This window comes from Lactuca serriola, chromosome 1 (genome assembly GCF_051521515.1).
Source record: "Lactuca serriola cultivar US96UC23 chromosome 1, Lser_US96UC23_V15, whole genome shotgun sequence".
In the NCBI taxonomy this organism is placed as follows: Eukaryota; Viridiplantae; Streptophyta; class Magnoliopsida; order Asterales; family Asteraceae; genus Lactuca; species Lactuca serriola.
The window spans coordinates 59,569,576-59,590,318 of record NC_136408.1 but is presented as its reverse complement, the minus strand read 5'-3'; the positions used below and the strand labels follow the sequence as shown (position 1 = coordinate 59,590,318).

General features: G+C 40.0%; 1 protein-coding gene across 1 annotated transcript; it reads left to right on the top strand.

Annotated features, from left to right (window-relative positions):
- The first annotated feature begins 2,209 nt into the window (after positions 1–2,209).
- On the top strand, positions 2,210–5,995 carry LOC145055742 (uncharacterized). The gene is made up of 2 exons (XM_079004134.1): positions 2,210–3,497; positions 5,166–5,995. Exons 1-2 carry the CDS (start codon positions 2,210–2,212, stop codon positions 5,993–5,995), a joined length of 2,118 nt encoding a protein of 705 aa, XP_078860260.1.
- The last annotated feature ends 14,748 nt before the right edge of the window (positions 5,996–20,743 follow it).

The window sequence follows — 20,743 nt, the reverse complement described above, 5'->3', positions numbered from 1 at the left end:
TTCTCTAGCCATTTCAACAATTAAGAAAAGTCTAGGTAATCTCAAGCTCCTTGGATTACTATAGCCAAATTAAGGATTTAAATCAAAGTATTGCACCATTGGATTCTAATGATATGTTCATCAAAAGTCAAAGTGAGGAAACTTTAAGTCAACCATCTTTCCCTCATTGATTTTACATCAAACTCTTATTTTTGTTGCATTTGTCTATTTAAATCATAGTTAATTCTAGTTTGTTTCAAGTATTTCAAAACAACAAAACCCCCCATTTTATTTTTATTGTCATTTTACAAGTATTTTTACAAAGAGATTTTTCATAGAGTTATAAATTGAACCAATCTCCGTGGATTCGATCCCTTTACCACTATACACTATTTTAGTGTGTAATATTTAGGGTTATTATTTGTGTTGGCCTCGACAACCACCAAATTTTTGGCGCCGTTGCCGGGGATTGGTTTATTTTTAATCAATTTGTTTCTCTATGCCCAGATCTCAGCGTACAGGTGACTTGATTTACAACCCCGAAATCGAAAAAGAAGCAAGGCGTTTGGCTAAGGAAAAACGAGTTGAACGTGGTCAAACTTCTAACCCCCACGGGGATTTGGAGGTTGAAACCGCTTCATTAAGTGATATAGAACCCAATTCTAGTCCCGACCCTCGCCAAGAAATTCCCGAAACACCACCCCTACAACAAAATCCACCCATTATTGAACCAATTGTAATGGCGGACGGAGGAGAAGTTCCCGAGAGAACCTTGAGGCAAATGATGGAGACCGATGTTACACAAACTCCAACCGGTATCAATTACCCGGTTTTGGAAGGAGGTTCGGAATTGAAGTCAAGTTTAGTCCACCACCTACCAACTTTTCATGGATTGGAGAACGAAGACCCTCACAAGCACTTGAAGATGTTCCACATTATTTGCACTAGCATGAAGCCACAAGGGTCAACCGATGACCAAATCAAGCTAAGGGCATTCCCCTTTTCATTGGCCGATAGAGCAAAAGATTGGTTATTCTATCTTCCACCGGGGTCGATCAACTCATGGACCGACATGGCAAGAACTTTCCTTGATAAGTTCTATCCCGCCTCAAGAGTCTCAAGTCTTCGAAATGAGATTTGTGGAATCCGCCAAGGTCAAAATGAGACTTTCCATGATTATTGGGAGAGGTTCAACAACTTGTGCTATAGTTGCCCACAACATCAAATTCCGGAACAACTCCTCATTCAACACTTCTACGAGGGATTGTTGCCAATGGAGAGAAGACTAGTTGATGCCTCAAGTGGTGGAGATGTCTTTAGTAAAACCCCACAACAAACAAGACAACTTTTCAACACCATAGCCGCGAATTCACAACATTTTGGCCCTCGCCAAGATATGAAAAGAGACACACAACACAAAGTCAATGAAGTGGGAACATCAAATCTCGAGTCTCAAATCAAAGATCTAACCTCCGTTGTCCAAAAGCTAGCCATGGGACAAACTCCACAAGTGATGGTTTGTGGAATATGTGCAACAATGGGACATCCTACGGATATGTGTCCCATCCTTCAAGAAGATGCGGAGCATGTGAATGCCACGGGAGAGTTCCAAAACTACCACAACAAACCATCCGGTTACCAAAATGCATATAACTCAAGTTGGAAGCCAAATCCCAACATGAGCTACAACCCAAGATCATTGCCTCAAAATGCATTGGTTAGACCATCCTATCCACCACCACAACCTCATTACCAACATCAACAACCACACTATCAACCCAAACCACACCCTCCACATCATCATCAACAACCTCCTCAATCCCAACCAAGTAGCTCCGGAATGTCTCTTGAAGACATTGTCAAATCTCTAGCCACTAGTACCCAACAATTCCAAAAAGAAACAAGGACTAGTATCTCCAAACTTGAAGCACAAATGGGAGATATAGTTACATCCATAAGCAAGTTGGAATCCCGTGGTAAACTCCCTTCTCAAACCGAAAAGAACCCAAATGTCAATGTGGTGACATTGAGAAGTGGCAAACAAGCCGGAGAAAGTAGTTCAAAGAAGAAGCCGAGGGAAGAAGAGGAAGAGATAGAAGTTATTCCCGTTGAAGTACCTATAATCAAGAATGATGCACAAGCCGGAGTTCCAAAGAAGACTGCCCCTCTAGTAACACCAATATCCACTCAACCACCGTTCCCCTCCCGACTTTCAACTTCAAAGAAGAATATGGAGGAGAAAGAGATTTTGGACACCTTCCGAAAGGTGGAAGTAAACATCCCTCTACTTGACGCAATCAAGCAAATCCCAAGATATGCAAAGTTCTTGAAAGAACTTTGTACCAACAAGAGGAAGTTGAAGGGAAATGAGAAAATTTTGATGAATGAAAACGCATCTGCGGTTTTACAAAGGAAACTTCCACCCAAATGCAAAGATCCCGGAATGTTCATGGTTCCTTGCAAGATTGGGGATGTCACTTTTAGTAGTGCTATGCTTGATCTTGGTGCTTCTATCAATGTCATGCCCTATTCGGTATATGAATCATTAAATGTCGGACCCTTAAGTGAAACCGGTGTCATAATCTCTCTTGCGGATAAATCGAGTGTCTTTCCTAGAGGTGTTTTAGAAGATGTCCTAGTGCAAGTGAACCAATTAGTCTTCCCGGCGGATTTCTATGTGATTGATCTAGATGAGCAAGTGTCCTCCAAATCGGCTCTAATCTTGCTTGGGAGACCGTTTTTGAAGACGGCTAGGACAAAGATCGATGTGTATGCGGGAAGTTTGACAATGGAGTTTGATGGCGAAACAATAAGTTTTAATATTTATGATGCCATGAGATATCCTAGTGACGTCTCATCTTTGTACTTTGTTGATGTTGTTGAGCCAATTACTCAAGAATTGTTTGAGTTGTCTAACGGTGATATGTTGGAAATGATCTTGAGCAAAGGATTCGATTGTGGGAAGCTAGCCGAACAATTAAAGCTTTATTCTTTGGATCCGGAAGTTGAGAAGTTGGTAAGTAAAATGGAGATGAAAAAATTCACAAGATTAGATGTCAAGCAAATTGAATTGCCCCCAACTCACACAAAATTGCCTCCATCCCTTGTTCAACCACCCGAATTGGAATTGAAGGTCTTACCTCAACATTTGAAGTATGCTTACTTAGGAAAGAATGAAACCCTTCCAGTTATCATTTCAACTCATTTAACCGAATTCGAAGAAGAGCAACTCCTCAAGGTGTTGAAGGAGCATAAAGAAGCCATGGGTTGGACGATTGCGGATATCAAGGGTTTGAGCCCCTCCACTTGTATGCACAAGATCTTAATGGAGGATGAATGCAAGCCAAGTAGAGACGCGCAAAGAAGGTTAAATCCGCCAATGATGGAAGTTGTGAAGAAAGAGATATTAAAGCTTCTTGATGCGGGGATGATCTATCCAATCTCGGATAGCAAGTGGGTGAGCCCGGTGCAAGTCGTTCCAAAGAAGACGGGAATCACGGTGGTCGAGAACAACAAAGGTATGATGGTCCCCACTCGTGTGCAAAACGGGTGGAGAGTATGTATTGACTACCGCAAACTCAATGCAAGCACAAGAAAAGATCATTTCCCATTGCCTTTCATTGACCAAATGTTAGAAAGGTTGGCCGGGAAATCTCATTATTGTTGTCTCGACGGGTATTCCGGTTTTCACCAAATCCCGGTGGCACCGGAAGACCAAGAAAAGACGACATTTACATGTCCATTTGGTACTTTTGCCTACCGGAGAATGCCATTTGGATTGTGTAACGCCCCGGCCACTTTCCAACGTTGTATGGTTAGTATCTTTTCGGAATACGTTGAAAACATAATTGAGGTTTTTATGGATGATTTCACGGTCTATGGCAACTCCTTTCAAGAATGTTTGACTAATCTCACAAAAATCTTAAAAAGATGCATTGAAACAAACTTGGTTTTGAATTTTGAGAAATGTCATTTCATGGTGAGTCAAGGTCTCATTTTGGGTCACATTGTGTCTAAAAAAGGAATTGAGGTAGATAAGGCAAAAATTGATGTTATTCAAAGCTTACCTTACCCGACTTGTGTTCGGGAAGTTCGTTCTTTTCTGGGCCATGCAGGTTTTTACCGAAGATTCATCAAGGATTTTTCAAAGATAACAAGACCAATGTGCCAACTCTTGCAAAAGGAGGTCGATTTCGAGTTCAATGAGGCGTGCAAAGAAGCTTTTGACAAGCTCAAAGAGTTGCTTACATCCGCTCCCATCATGCAAGCACCAAATTGGGATCTCCCTTTTGAGATCATGTGCGATGCAAGCAACTATGCGATTGGTGCCGTTTTGGGTCAAAAGAATGGGAGGTCCTCCCATGTGATCTATTATGCATCAAGGACACTAGACAATGCCCAAAGCAACTACTCTACCACGGAGAAGGAGCTATTGGCCATAGTGTTCGCCTTGGAGAAATTTAGACAATACCTACTTGGTACCAAGGTCATAGTGTATTCGGATCACGCAGCTCTTAAGTACTTGATGACGAAGAAAGATGCAAAACCGAGACTCATCCGGTGGATCCTACTGTTACAATAATTTGACTTGGAAATCCGGGATAAGAGCGGATGCGAGAACCTCGTTGCCGATCATCTAAGTCGGATCACTTCAAATGAAACTCCTCTCCCATTGCGGGACGAGTTTCCGGATGAGCATCTCTTTTCCCTTACCCAATCTATTCCTTGGTATGCCGATATCGTTAACTTTTTGGTCACAAAAAGGTATCCCGACACATTCACGCGTTCTCAAAAAGACAAGTTGAAAAGTGATGCAAAATACTATGTGTGGGATGAACCTTATTTATGGAAACATTGTCCCGATCAAATCATTAGGCGATGTGTGCCCCAACAAGAGCACCAATCCATTTTGCAATTTTGTCATGAATTTGCTTGTGGGGGACACTTCGGACCTAGCCGGACTTTGAGAAAAGTCCTTGAATGTGGATTATTTTGGCCAACCATGTCACGCGATTGTTATATGTTTTGCAAAAGTTGTGAGCGGTGCCAAAGAACGGGAAACATTTCGCAAAAGAACCAAATGCCCCAAAATCCAATCCTTGTTTGTGAAATTTTTGACGTATGGGGGATTGATTTTATGGGCCCATTTCCCGTGTCATTTGGCAACGTTTATATTTTACTCGCAGTTGACTATGTTTCTAAATGGGTTGAAGCCAAAGCCACAAGATCGGACGATGCCAAAACGGTTATCGAGTTTTTAAAGTCTAATGTTTTTGCGAGATTTGGTGTGCCTAGGGCTTTGATTAGTGATAGAGGGACGCACTTTTGCAACAAAATGATGGAGGCTCTATTGAAGAAGTATCACGTGACTCATCGTGTCTCCACTGCCTATCACCCTCAAACGAATGGTCAAGCGGAGGTATCGAATCGTGAAGTGAAGTCTATTCTAGAGAAAACGGTGAATCCGACAAAGAAGGATTGGAGTTTGAGACTCGACGATGCCTTATGGGCATATCGGACCGCTTATAAGACCCCGATTGGAATGTCGCCCTTCAGATTAGTTTTCGGAAAACCTTGTCATCTTCCCGTCGAGTTAGAGCACCGAGCATTTTGGGCGGTCAAGAAATGCAACTTCGACATTTACGAGGCTGGAAGGCATAGGAAACTTCAACTCCAAGAGCTAGAAGAATTGAGAAACGAATCCTATGAAAACGCAAGGATTTATAAGGAGAAAACGAAGCTCTTCCACGACAAGTCCATCACCCGGAAGAATTTTGAACCAGGTCATAGGGTCTTACTTTACCATTCACGGTTGAAGTTATTCCCAGGCAAATTAAGATCAAGGTGGATTGGCCCATTTGTTGTAATAAAGACTTTTGACCATGGAGCGGTGGAAATCCAAAGTGAAGAAACGGGACAAATTTTCAAAGTCAATGGGCACCGATTAAAGCCATTATATGAAGGTTTTAATGCAAGTGTTATTGAAATCATCCACTTGGATGTCCCGGTGTGTTGAACCAAGCTAGAAGGACGTCTCGCCTAAGACGTTAAAGAGGGGCATTTTTGGAAAGCTTTATGCTTTCATATTTCTACGTTCGAATAAAGAAGTTTTGAAAATGTTTTGATGCAACTTTTGAAGTCATTTTTGAAGAAGCCAAGAGTTTCTAGGTGTTTGGGGCCTTCCGAATCAAGAACTAGTGAAGAAAACGAAAAAAAATCGCAAACCGGGACCAGAACTCTGCGCGACCCACGCACAGGTGCGCGGCTGGTGTGCGCGGCCGGTCTCCAACATGCAACAAAGATCAAATCCAAACTGCAACATGTGCGCGACCCGCGCGACCCCTCTGCGCGACCCGCGTGCTGTTTTGACGACTATCCCCTATTTTGTTGACCAGCTTTGACTTTCGTTGACCAGGTGGTTTAATGAGTTGACCAACATTGACCGGGTGTTGACCACACTTGAATATGGATTGAAAACCTCCAGCAACTCTCCTTCTTCATTTCATTCTCTCAAAACCCTCTCATTCTCTCTCAAACTCTCAAGAACACATAAACCCACTTTTCACAAAAAATCGATTTCCCGGAGTTCCACCGGTCGGAATCCGACGAGACCACCGCCATTCTTCACCATTTTCCGTGCTCTACAAACCCCACCCAAAATTACTCCGATCCATTGTCGGGTTTAGGGGCGCCACTACCACCCAACTCGCGGCTTTCCGGCCATTTTCCGGCCAACTCCCACCACCTCTCGCAATTCCGACACCACCAAAGTGTTTCTTTTTCGGGGATCTTCACATCTAACCAAACAAAACCTCAAAATCTCACAAAAAAATTTCCCCATAATTTTTGAGCCACCACGAGCCGCCGCCGGATTTTTCACACAAATCAAGTTGAAAATATCCGTTCAATGAACAAGTCTTGCATTTAGGCACCCACGAATAACCAAAGCTTGGGGTGCACGGTAGCGGATTCCGGGTTCAAGTTCAATTTTGGGATAAAACGGGTATTCTCTTTCCTTGGTTTTTATTACATTGCATTGTTTCAATTCAGTAATTGCATTCAATTATGCTTTGGAAATTGCCTAAGATCGTTAGTTGTTGCCCGGTTTATTTGGAAACATTGATTTGAGAAAGGTTGAGATTGGTTAACTTGTTTGGAAATTTGTTCAAAAATTGTTTAAACTTTGGTTGGGATTTCCTCATTTTGTCTCGTATTGCTGCCGAATTTTTGTTGGGATTATCAAATTAACCGAGTGTTGTTGTTGAAACAATTTTACATTGTCAAAAGTTGGGTGTCATTATTTCTTGGATTTTTTTTTCTTTTTTTTGTGTTCGGTCTAAAGATAGTTGCATTGATTTGAGAGTGGTGAGGTGAGGGATTACGTTGGTGAAGTTGTTTTTGATATTGTAGGTTTCGAAAATGGGCAAAACCACGGCTCGGGCACGCACCCATGGATCATCGATCGATCCTAACCCGCAAAAGGATACCGCCGGTCCATCACGCAAAGCAGCCGGTAAACGAAAAAAAAGAGGAGAAGAGGGAAGCGATCCTTCCCTTACAAATGCTAAGATCAAAACCTATCGCTCCAATCTTCGGGGTCGCGCAATCCGGCCGACAAAATTCTACCATAAAAAGTCCATGAAAAAGCTTGGGGTGCATGATGGTGTATACCATTTGTTCATAAAACTCGGTTGGCGTGGTTTTCTTCGACTTTGTGACAGAACTTACGAGGAACCCACAATGGAATTTCTTAGCACATATGCACGAGATGATGACACGGAAGTCCTCACATTCCAGTTGAAAGGGGAGCATCATAGACTCACATACGCAGAGCTTGATTCTATCATGGGTATAGACGATCCGTTCCGCATCAGCCCCCAAAGTCAAGAGTACCAAGATTTTCTGCGTTGCCCTGATGCAAACTTCTGGATGCAAATTTTCGGTCTCCCAACCTTCAACCCAAGCCGACAGCGAGCCAAGCACATCGTTCACCCCTGTTGGCGAATTGCTCACCGAGTCCTTACGACGAGTATCTTCGGGCGTCTCGAGCCTGGTCAAATCAACAGATGTGAGCTATTTTTCCTCCGAAGCATGAGGCATGCACTCTCCCTCAGTTTTTCAGGCTTCTTTTTAGACAAATGTGACTCCATACGCCAACGTTCCTCAGGGGAAATTTTCATCGGGGGACTCATCACGATCATAGGTCGAGCCGTCGGCCTAGACTTCCCGGCCCCCGAGTACATACCTGTCGACACCCCACCGAACTTCCTGCTAGATTGTGATACTCTCATCCGGATGGAGATGTTGCTTGATCGGGGAACACGCACGTACAATTGGTTAGACTCTGACAAAGCTCCGGTTTACATCCTGCCAAGTTGGATCGGTTCTTCATTCGATACAGACGACCCCGACACTTGGCTTCCTCCAGATCAGTTGACCCAAGCAGGTGTATTCCCAGAATTCGGTGATGATGAGGGTGACGATGCAGATGAACAAGAGGAAGAAGATGAAGAAGAGGATGATGAGATGCCCGAAGCTGAGGACCATTTTGACCAGCCTTCGATGCAGCAGCCGATGTTTCAGCATAATCAATTCCAGGCCCCTCCACATCATTTTGACCAGCCGCATCAGCAGGAGGGACACGAAGTCCCACCATATTTCCCCCCCACGTTCTTTGACCAATTTGCCACAATGTTCTCCACGGTGCAGCGTATCGACGCCCAAACGCAAGAGAATTCGAGAGCCATCCTAGATGTGGCAAGCCGTGTTGATCGATTGGAGCAGTCCTCCTCTCACACTTCACGCAAGCTCCAGGATATGTGGGACTACCACCATCGCCACGGGCATTTCCCGCCCGACCCCCCGATCTAGGTCCTTTCTGCCCTTTCCTTAAGCATTGAGGACAATGCTTGTTCTTAAGCTTGGGGTGGGGCATTTCCCTTTTTTTTTTCTTACTCTTTTTCATGCATTTTTAGTTAGGTTGCATAACATATTAGTTTAAGTTAATTTGCATTCATTTTTTTTATTATTGTATTAAATTTTAAAAAGATTTTATTTTCTTCTTTTCTACTTTTTATTTTTGCATAACATTTAGCTTAAGACATTAGCATTCATGCATTTTTGTTGTCTGTTTATTCCCACCTCTCTTGGATGCCATGGAACAGGTTCATAGTTATTGTATCATTATTGGTCCAGGATCTTGTTGCTATCTCACCCATCGAACCGGGACCACTAGCTGCAGTTTGGGATCTCATACTTGGGATCAGATGCTGGTAGCTTAAAGGGGTAAGTGATCATGGACAGGTAGTTTTCATGAAGAATTATGCATACAATACTAATGACTGTAGGATATACTATAGCAATGGATGTCTTAGCCTTGCGGTCACTACCGCCGAGAGGATCACACTTGATCACGTTTGAACCGTTAGGATGAAGCACTAGTGTTTGTCCCCGAGTAGAATCCATATCCGGTCTCTTTGCATCACCATATCTTTTTGCGATTTTCTTAGGATTTTAGAGAAGTCTTTTAGTCCGCATGTGGACATTTTCATTATTTTTTGAAAAAAAAAAAAAAATCACAAATTTGAAGAGGAGCTTGCATTATATATTTATGCTCCACACATGGTCATTTTCTCGCTTAGACCATTCGGATTATATTACTACCCTTTCGGTTCCACTTACACACTTTAGGAACCAAATTTTGAGTCAAAGGGTTGTTATTACATTACCTTCAAAAAAAAAATAATAAAAAAAAAATAAAAAAAAATAAAAAATAAAAAAAAAAACAAAAAAAAACAAAAAAGGGGCAGGCAAATTCCCAGCTGCAGAAATCTGAGAAGGGTGGCCGGTTCAATTATTGAACTAAATCTCCCAACATTTTGGTCACCCGACGTTTGATATTCATTTATTTAGGAATGTTTTATTGTATATAGATCGAGTTGTTTTTTTGCAAATTGGTGATGTTAGGGAGACTGTCGAGTCGGATACTACGGGAGGTTTGGGCCAACACCAAGTGAACCGATTCCTACAACGGTGCCCGAGCGATTAAACCTAGTTACACATGAGAGAAACCGGCAAACGTGAGATCAGAGTGTACACTTAAAGAAGAGCTCCACCCGAGCCCATCCAACTGCTTTCTCCCTACTACAGATATTCTTCATTGTATGCATGCTCCATTGAGGCTGCGACTGCTCATCCCTCCTTACTCACCTAAAGGAGTTATCCTAGCTGTGGTTTATGGTACCATTGTCATCGGATGAAAAATTCGTGAGGTAATAGCAAGATCAATTCTGACCATGTTGACTAACGGTGATCAGGTTCTGCGGCTCTATCCATTCTTTTTATTTTCTCTAGGATAGTTCATCCCAAGTTCATTTTAGTCTTGTCTTACTTGAGGACAAGTAAGGTTTAAGCTTGGGGTGATTTGATAGTTAGTTTTGTTTACTTCTTTTTATAGTTTATTTTAGCATATTTCATTCATAATTTAGATAATTTCCATGCATATTTTCCCTTTTGTTATTTTTATGACCATTTCGGGGTACTTTCTAGTTTCTTGAGCATTATTGCAGATTTTCTTGGAAACTAGCGGGGCGGCACTCTTGCGAGGCGATTGGGCTTGAAGGGAATTGGAGATTTCATGCTTGATGGCTATGAAGGTGATTCATGGGGTGGACTTGTCAACTGCTTGAAGGCTTGGAAGAATTGAGCTTTAAATTTGAAAGATGCGGGGGAACATTCAAGCGTATGAAAATTATTAATCGGGCGAGTTCACGAGCTTTAGAGGATTGAGAGAGGTCAAATTGGGCTTTAAATGAAGAAAAACTTGAAGAAAATGGGCTAGGAGGTGATTGGATTCGATATGGGCTAGTGGGATATGCTTTAGAGGCCCAAAATCTCAAAGGAGCCCATGTCAGGTACCACCCGCGCAACCCACCCGCGCAGCAGCACGCGGGTCGCGCAAGGCCCTGCAGGGGCAATTTCGGAAATCCTTCTTTTGAGCTATTTGAGGAAGGTTGGTGCCCATCTTTTGCATACTCTTGGACATCCGATTTTTGAAGATTCTCTCTGGAGTTTTGGAGACTTTTGAAGGCCAAGAACCCTTGAAGAACATCATATTTTTACCTCTTGATTCTTGCTTAATGTTTGGTACAAATTTCTCTAACTTTGTTTCTTTGGGTTTAGTCATGCTTGGCTAAACTAATCTTGGTTGACTTTTGGTTAATCCTTTGAACTTTTGTTGAATGTTGAAGAACCCATGAACATGTTCTTAAATCTTTATGGGAATGTTTTGTGTTTTAACATCTTATCACTACTTGTATGTTTTAGTTCATGAGTTTAAATGTGTTTGTGGTGATTAGTTGGCTAATTTCTTGATTAAGTAAAGGATCCTCAAATTAACAAGCAACAAATGATTTTTGTGTTGTTTTTGCTTCACACAATCATAAAAACATTTCCTCCAACATGGTGGTGAAAGCATTTGACCCCTCTTGGATTTGGTGACTTTTTGGTTCTTAATGCTAGTTGACTTTCACTAATTACATGCTATTTGGAATTAGTGACTTTGACTAAGGAAATTGTTGTGAGCTTATCTAGCCATTTCAACAATTAAGAAAAGTCTAGGTAATCTCAAGCTCCTTGGATTACTATAGCCAAATTAAGGATTTAAATCAAAGTATTGCACCATTGGATTCTAATGATATGTTCATCAAAAGTCAAAGTGAGGAAACTTTAAGTCAACCATCTTTCCCTCATTGATTTTACATCAAACTCTTATTTTTGTTGCATTTGTCTATTTAAATCATAGTTAATTCTAGTTTGTTTCAAGTATTTCAAAACAACAAAACCCCCCATTTTATTTTTATTGTCATTTTACAAGTATTTTTACAAAGAGATTTTTCATAGAGGTATAAATTGAACCAATCTCCGTGGATTTGATCCCTTTACCACTATACACTATTTTAGTGTGTAATATTTAGGGTTATTATTTGTGTTGGCCTCGACAACCACCATTAGTCGACCCATTGGTCAACTTACTTTGCCAACTCAACACTTTTGGTCTTTTAACGTTTGAAGTTTTACTATTTCCACTTCTAACTTTCTAAATTTCATACAACTAATGATATGATTAATCCTTGGTGATTTAGTTATATAAATAATTTTTCATTTATTAATTTATTAATTTAAGAACATAGTCTTAAATTTTACGATGTTACATATAATGCCAGTCGGACTCCTAAGAGTCATAAAGTTGAAAACTTTATCTCTTTGCTCCAGTCAAAATCCAATAAAAGATTTTATTAAGAAAAAGAACTCTAGACCTCTAAGGAGAAAATTAAAGACCAGATTAAGAGGCTTAAAATGGCCCAAGAAGGTGCTTTCATAGGTTGGGGAGTGTTGCTTGCTAGTTTCTTGCACAAAATATTCCTCTACTTGCTTTAAACTCACCAAAAACTAGTAAATAAGCTCTAAAAAGATTCAAAGGAGATAATGGTTAGGGTTTCTAGGGGTTGAGAGTGGTGGATGATGAGGATGAATAAACCCTATCCTCATCATTCCTTTAAATACGATGCAAACCCTAAAAATTAGGGTTTTTTTAAAATCAGTTGCCATATTGTGGAACATATGGAGGCACCATGGCAAGTCTTTAAAACTCCACGATCAATGAAAACATCGCCACACCGTGATAAGGCTTCACACATTGTGGCCACCCAAAATGAAGACTTACAGATATAGTGGATTAATTCATACCTAGAACGAGTGTTACAAGAAATTAGCAATTACTATAAGAATGAGAAGATGATAGATTTATCTCTCCAAAAATGCCTCCCAAATGCTTTGAATGTGGAAAATTCTAAGTGATGGCTACCAAACGTAACCCTCAAGGTAAATGATGAAACAAATGATCAAAATTCCCCTGAAAATTCAGTTGCACGGGTGGTCATGCAAACTTGTGCGGAAGAACACCTCACCCTTGTAAATGATGTTGAAACACTATTGGCTCTTTCTTCCACTATACAACCCTACTACCTCAGATTCCTTTGATCCCCTTCAGACTTCACATGATTCAAAATGGACCAATCATCTTCAACTTTAATATGGATAGTCCAAGCCCATTTTAAAGAGTCTATGGACCATGTTTAAGAGTCCATATTTTCCAAGTTTTCAACGCATCAAGCCAAATTCTTCTAAAATGGATCCGTAAACCCTAATAACTCCTCGAAAGCCCACCAAGCCCATCAACAAGCTAATCCACAACTGCAACGAGACTCAAAAAACTTGCAAATCACCTTATGCAAAATAGAAAGTACCCAATACGATCCAAGATAAAGAGGTAATAGAATATACAGTACAATAACAATAACTAAGGCTAAAAAAATATGTCAAAATAAACTATAAATAATAAAGTAAATAAAACAAACGATCAGAAAGATTATGAGCACCATTACCTTTCTTAATGACAATAATGTTATTATATGAGGAATGCAATTCGGAAAAAGTGAAAAATGGTAAAAGTACTTAGTTTTGGAAGGGTTTGTGGGTTGGACATTGTTCTTTCATGACATGATTTTTGATGCTTTTTATTGGAGTTGGATAAAGACTATCTGATTTAGATAGAAGACTTGATGATAATTAGAGATGGAATTAGAGACATGAGATTAAATGTGGTATAGATAAAGTTCAAATGGAAGAGTTCATGTAGGTTGTTCATGATTTTCAACCTATTGAAAGCCAGGATGTACGGAAATACAATTGCGTTGGAGATGCTTCTTTGCGAAGTTAGTGATGATAGGAAGATTATTGATGATGGTAGGCTTTCGGATGGTTCGATTTCCACAATGTGGATTAGATTTATTCCTAGGAAGTTCAGTATTTGTTATTGGAGGTGTCATCTAAATAGATTTGTACTTGTGTTAACTTAGAGAATAAAGGGGTTGACATTCCTTCCTCTCTTTGAATGGCTTGTGGTTTACATATAGAAGATTTGAATCGGTGTTTTGTTGCATGAGATCGCTTTATCATTATGGAGATACATTCAGAAATGAATACAAGTAAATATCATGGTGTTTGTTGATGTCATTGAAGATGTAAATTGTATTGATTTGGTTCATATGCCTTCTCACTAATGCATTCTTATCGAGGTGGCCATTGTGACCATATGGTGCGTCATTTGGTGTTGGTGATTTCCGTTATCAATGTTATTTAAGTATAATAGGATTAACTTATTGCTCAATGTGATCTTAACAAATATTAAACAAGTAAGGATGGGATGGAATGCATACTTATTTGAGTTTATCTTGATTCAATGTACAATATCATTTAGGGTGAAACCCGTGAACCAACATGGGTTTGAGGAAGCCATGTGGCAGTGGGGTCCAAAAGGTGGCAAGCCCTGTCAAGATCCAAGGGGAAGATCCCCTAGCTGGGGTCAAAATCCAAATTTGAGAGTTTTGATCAAGTTTTGACCCTGCTAATTTTGACCCTGATGGTTTACCCCTGACATGGAACCGTTTTAGTGGTAGTCTCATGACAGCTTCTGGCAGTTTTCAGAAATGAGTGTTATACCCATTTTGGTTATATACCTAGTACATATAAGACTCAACACATTCACATTCTCTGTTATCCAACATCACTGAAGTTTCTCCAATTGACATTTCGATGGTACCATCGAAATACTTCAATTTCATAGTCCAATCACGACTGACAGTGAATCCAAGCAATCGAAATACCCCATATTTCTAACATTTGGTAATTCGGAAATAGCAAAAAGTTTGGAGATAAACGAGTTAGGAGGGATGATTTACTAAATTTTATTGTGGAGTATTCATATTCTTGGTATGTCAACAGGAATATGATATTTATATGTACTTTGGAGGATTGATTGAAAACCATCTTTTGAATAACTCTTTGTAATTTTTTTAGCTATTAGATAACTTTTTTATATATAATCATTTGGTTGCTCAAAAAAAATTTATGTCTAAGTAATTAAATTTACATTTAAGTGAAGATAAATGTGTGAATCCAAATAATCCGAACAACTAAACCATAAGTAATATGGGTTGTCTCATTTACTATTTTTCTTTTAGTAATCTGTGCAACATAAAGTTTTATGTTTTTGATCAATTATTAGTTTTAAAATTACTATAACTAGAAGGGTTCCCCGCGTTGCGGGTTTGCAATGTGTCTCTTTTATGTGAAACTATAGTACATTGCCTAAATTAGTAGCCACAATAAAGTATGTTGCAATTTTCTGCAATTCTCCCATTTACAAGCGCATAATAGTCAAATATTTTGGAGTATGATATAAAACAAAATGAATGCATATTTCTATTTCTTAATTGCATTACTATAACTGAAAGAGATTTTCTTAATTATACCTCATTCAACCCTATAAATGACAATAATGGAACTAAAATATAATTAGCTCACTTACCTTAATGCCAACAAATCAATTTCGGTTAAAAAACCTAAAAGCTTGTTTCAAAGTGAAATGTGGATATTAAAAAAAAAAGAATGATAATTAATTCAAGAAATCAATAAAACATTAGAACAATGAGATTGAAAAAAAAACATGCTTGTAATAGTTCCTCGTCGATTATTTCTTTCTTTTTTAAATCCATCTTTCCTTCTTCTTCTTCTTCTTCATGTTTTACTATGTTTTTGAACTTCACATCTATGTCAATTTTCTCTTTTCTTGTGTTATCATTGGATCTTGTATTTATTATATCTTCATCTTCTTCAAGATCTTTATCTAATTTGGTGTTTTCCATCTTTTCCAATTTTGGAATATTTTGTTCCATCTTTTTCTAAAACTTCGTTTTCAACTTATGTGATTTTTTACTTCAAAATCATCACTTTTCAAACGCTTTGATGTTTTTAATTGTTCCTTCTTGGAATTTTCTTCATGGGTGATTATGAGACGATAGTATCTTATATTCTTCAAACGAAGACATATAGTTGCAGTTTACAATTCGATTTCACATCGATGATGTGTAAACGCACCAGTAACTTTGTGTTATAAAACACATTTTTGTGTGTGATTTGATGAGTAAATAGAGCAAGCATATGAGTCGAAGTTTATCCGTTCCTTTTACCGTAAGAGGTATAAAAGCGATATTTGTGGGCCCCTCGATGATTTAGTGATTAAAACCCTAAGCGCTTGACAAGCGTGGACTGATTTGATTTGTTCAATTAGTCAGTCGTCATAAATCAGAAATCGAGAAACAACACATGGACAGAGAGAATGATTATAATCCATGTCTCATATCCATATGATGTCTATAATGGAGGAATATGTGATCCCTTATCTAATGGATGCATTTCTGATAAGATCACAGTTTAACATCGGCTTTTAAGAGCTACGATTGCTAATCGGAATTTGGAGTCGTACTTGCAATAATAGTTATTAGACCTATCCAAGTGGGAGACTGTTGGATTAGGTGTCTAAGCCCATAACTATAATTGGTATGTACTTTACCCGAGAGTAGCATGGTCCATTTCGGGTTGCCTCCACCAGAACAATCTGATAGGATGGATATTTGAGAAAGAGGTTATTTGTGATTTATTAATATGTTATAAGTATAATATATTAATTGAGAAATCATATTATTTATTTAGTATTGATCAAGAATTAATTAGGAATCAATTTAGTGATTATAAGAGACTAATTAAATTAACGGAGACTGATTAGGTAAATCAGTAAAACATATAGTTTGGGCTAATGATCCATCATTTATTAGAATGGACTAAGAGTTAGGCCAAAGGGCTTATCATATGGATTAATGGATTCTAGGCCCGAGGAAGTGAATTAGGGTTTACAAGTTGAAACCTTGGGAATTCCACACTATAAATGTAACCCCTAATGCACCTAAAATTGGTTGAATGATTCCTAGATTGAACCCTAGCCGATTTTGTGCTTCATGACCTTTTTCTCTCATAATCCTCCATTTTCTCAAGGTGTTTTGTGACTTGTTTGAGGCATCACACTTGGGGTGCTAAGCTTTTGAAAGGCCAAATTCTACATGCTACAACTAAGAGGTATTCTTCTAACTAGTTTTATATTTCAAGTACCTAAGTTGTATGCTAGGGTTATATGTGCACCATAAGAGTGTTATAGTACATAAAACCCAACACTTATGGGGTCTTTCTTCTTTCTTTGTTTTGGATACCTTGGCATGTCATTTTGCTGCAGAGTAAGAAGTTCCACAGCTATTAGAATCCCCAAAGATAACATTAATTACCTTGGCATCCGAATGAGAGGATCCTGGTTCCAATTACATTAATTACCCTGGCATCCGAACCAACTATGGTCTTACCTCATACCCGGTCTCCAACGACCTAATATTTCCTGATTCCAATTACACTATGGCCTAAATCATCAGAAAGAATTTGTGAATGCTACGGCGACCCAACAGTTTTACATCACTTCCCACACTATCTGGTCGCTAGTGTATGCTACGGTTACTCTGTAGTCTTACAAAACTTCCCACGCCGACTGACCACTAGTGAATGCTACGGCTACCCCCACGGTCTTAAAACAATTCCCACTCTGACTAGCCACTAGTGAATGTTACGGCTACACCCACAGTCTCACAACACTTCCACGCTAACTGCTAGCTAGTGAATGTTACAACTACCCCCGCAGTCTTATAACACTTCCATGCTAACTGCTAGCTAGTGAATGCTATGGTTACCCCACAGTCTTACAACATTTCCACGCCGCTGCACCTGCCGCCCGCTGCCTTACTGCTAATCTATCTACCTGAACACCATCTACAAATGCTAACACGCGCCTGACCCACTCCGAACCGAACTTAATTTATGATTAGAACCCCAACCTAAGTCCCTGAAACCCACTATCCGATGCCAAGAAAAACATGAACCAAACATTGGAAAGTTTCACGAACTCCCAACTCACCCAATCCTCAATCTAGACGGCCACTCGACCACCTTCCTACCTGACGGGGATGCAAAACTCATCATACTTTCGCACCTATTTGTGCATCCTGAATACCTGATGTAACACCCATAAAATCATGCCAAATGAAAATTTTTTAAATCATTCAAAAGTCAATAATTATTACAAATTAGTTTTCAAAACGATTTCAAGTCAGAGTATCCCAAAATCAAATCATAAAAACATAAGGAGGTGCATGATCACGCCTTCGCCTTCCCACGATCATCAGAAGTACTTGAAATATAATGAACAATTGTAAGCTTGAAGCATAGTGAGTTCCCCCTAAATACCAGCACCATACAAACCATATCAGTATCATATAAACAAACAACATGCATAATGAGCCATCAACCTGACTGGACCGCCTCGTAGGGCCATCGGTCTATCTGGACCGCTCTCTGAGCCATCGACACGTCTGGACTGCCTATCAGGGCCTTCAGCCTATCTGGACCGCTCCTCGGGCCTTCGGCCTGACTAGTACGCCCTAACCGGGTATGCAGTCTATCTAGTCCGCCCTGGGTATGTTGCCACAAACACAAAGAATGACCGCCTCAACCCAACCCCCAATCAAACAATCATGTGCACATAAATATCATACACAAGATAGCATGTACAGATAATCATACAGATCTAACAGATCACTAACATAGCATCATCCTATAACTAGGATACCGATCTAGCATATCACTAACAAAACATTATCCTATATACCAAGATATCGACCTAACAGGTCACTAAGCATATCATCAAGCAATACACCTGGATACAAATCCGAAAGAGTCGGCATTGGTGCCTTTGACCTTGTTAGTATAGTGAGTACAACTCACCTCACAAGTAGCTCGGGATGATAAATGTCAAACTCCCCAAATACAGCTCCAAACTCGATCACCTACATCCACCGATGATCCACTTTCATAGATTCCTAAATTACTAAAATACCCCCAGAAGTGAAATTGGTCAACCCTTTGTCAAAGTCAAAGTCAAAGTCAACAGTCAAGGTTAAAAGTCCATGTTGACCCAACTCGTCGAGTGTAATCCATTCACTCGTCGAGTTCTTCCAGAACTCGAGGAATCATGAAAACCCTAGTTGACTCGTCGAGTCCATGCGGTGTCCAAATGTTCGGAAAAACCCTAACTAACTCGTCGAGTCATCTCAATGACTCACTGAATCCATGCAGAACCAACACAAGCAATCTTAATCTAAATCGTCGAGTTGACCATGCAACTTGTAGAGTCTTTTTAGTGTTTTTCTTTTTCAGACGCTTTTAAGGAAGACCAGGGCTCCAAATTGTAGATCTAGCCTCCCAGGTCATGGTTTCCACGTAAAGATGTAAAATTTACGTGCATGCAAGGTCTTAAATGCCAAAACCAAGCTAAATGAGAGGTTTAAGCAAAAGTGAAGGGTTAAATCTTGAGAAATTCAATAACTTTATGACTATGAGGACTTAGAGGAGTCCAGATCTGAAGTTACAACTTCAGATCATGCCCAATACCTTAAATGAACCACATATATGCTAATAAGGGCCTTAAACCCATGAATAAGGAGATATAACACTAGAATGATCAAGCTAACATTTTGTTACCTTCAAATGGAAGCCAAAATGATGTAGATGTTGGATCTAAGGGATCCTTCCCGTTCCAAGCTTCTCAATCTTCAAGCTCCTTCAACAAATGCACTGAAAACACTCTCTTAGCCTCACAAACACAAAGGGGTAGTAAAGAACGGCTAAGGTTTCCTTCTCTGGGTAATGAGGTGATAAGGGAGGCCAAAGGATACAGGTTAAGTCCTTTAAATAGGGTGCAAACCCTAAAAATTAGGATTTTCCCATTCAGCTCCTACTCCTCGAGTTAGGGTCCTCCAACTCGTCAAGTAGGTTCCATAAACCATGCAGCATGATCAATCTCTACTCGACAAGTCGGGGACTTCAATTCGTCGAGTAGGCTTCCTTAATTGCGTGAAAGTTGTTAAAATCTCATTCCTAAAAATCAGGGTGTTACAACTCTCCCCCACTTGAACTAGGCTTCGTCCTCGAAGCCTGCTGCATTGGACAAACCCGGATAATGCTTTTGCATCCCAGCCTCCGGTTCCCCAAACCTACTCAGATCCCCTTCGATGTTGTCGTTGGTACCTTTACCAAAGGTATATCCTTGCTATTCAAAACCCTTACCATTCGTTCCAAGAAGGCCACCGGCCTCTCAACGTAGTTCAAGCGCTCCTCGTCCTGTAGATCACCCAATAATGCCACGACATCCTTGCCCGACATGCACTTTTGCAACTGCAAGACATGGGAAGTGCTATGAATCTAATTGAGTTCCTACAGGAGATCCAGTCGATAAGCTGCCTTGCTAACCTTGGCAAAACCCAAAATGACCTGATATATCGGAAACCCAAATTCCCTTCTTCCTGAAGCGAATCACACCCTGAAAAACCTGAAGTTCTTGCCATATCAAAATCATGGATTATACGCGGCTGCTGATGATTCTCTGTTGGAGAAGGAAAGCTCATTTAATGACCGAATTTTCAGGGATACACAAAGAATGGGAGGTAAACTAGGAGATGAACCCCTTTTGTGTTGACATGATAATGCTTCCTTCAGCTCATGAGCCTACAAACAGTAACAATCAACTGCTAACGCATAACCACAAACACCTATGGCTGGCCCGATCAGCCTCGGGCTAGAATATTAACAAGTTGAATCTAATAAACCACCGGATTGAAATTCTTAGGGTTTGCTAGCCTACTGCCTTAACCCTACCACTCCCTCGGAGCCTTCATGCCTACGACTTACAGTCGGCCCGCACCGGGTATCT

What these genes read in the sequence shown, in the direction of transcription:
- LOC145055742 (XM_079004134.1), top strand. Translation starts at nt 2,210, where the DNA reads ATGGAGGAGAAAGAGATTTTGGACACCTTCCGAAAGGTGGAAGTAAAC. An exon ending in GGTGGTCGAGAACAACAAAG is followed by an intron (nt 3,498 to 5,165) that starts GTATGATGGTCC and finishes TTTTACTCGCAG; the next exon opens with TTGACTATGTTTCTAAATGG.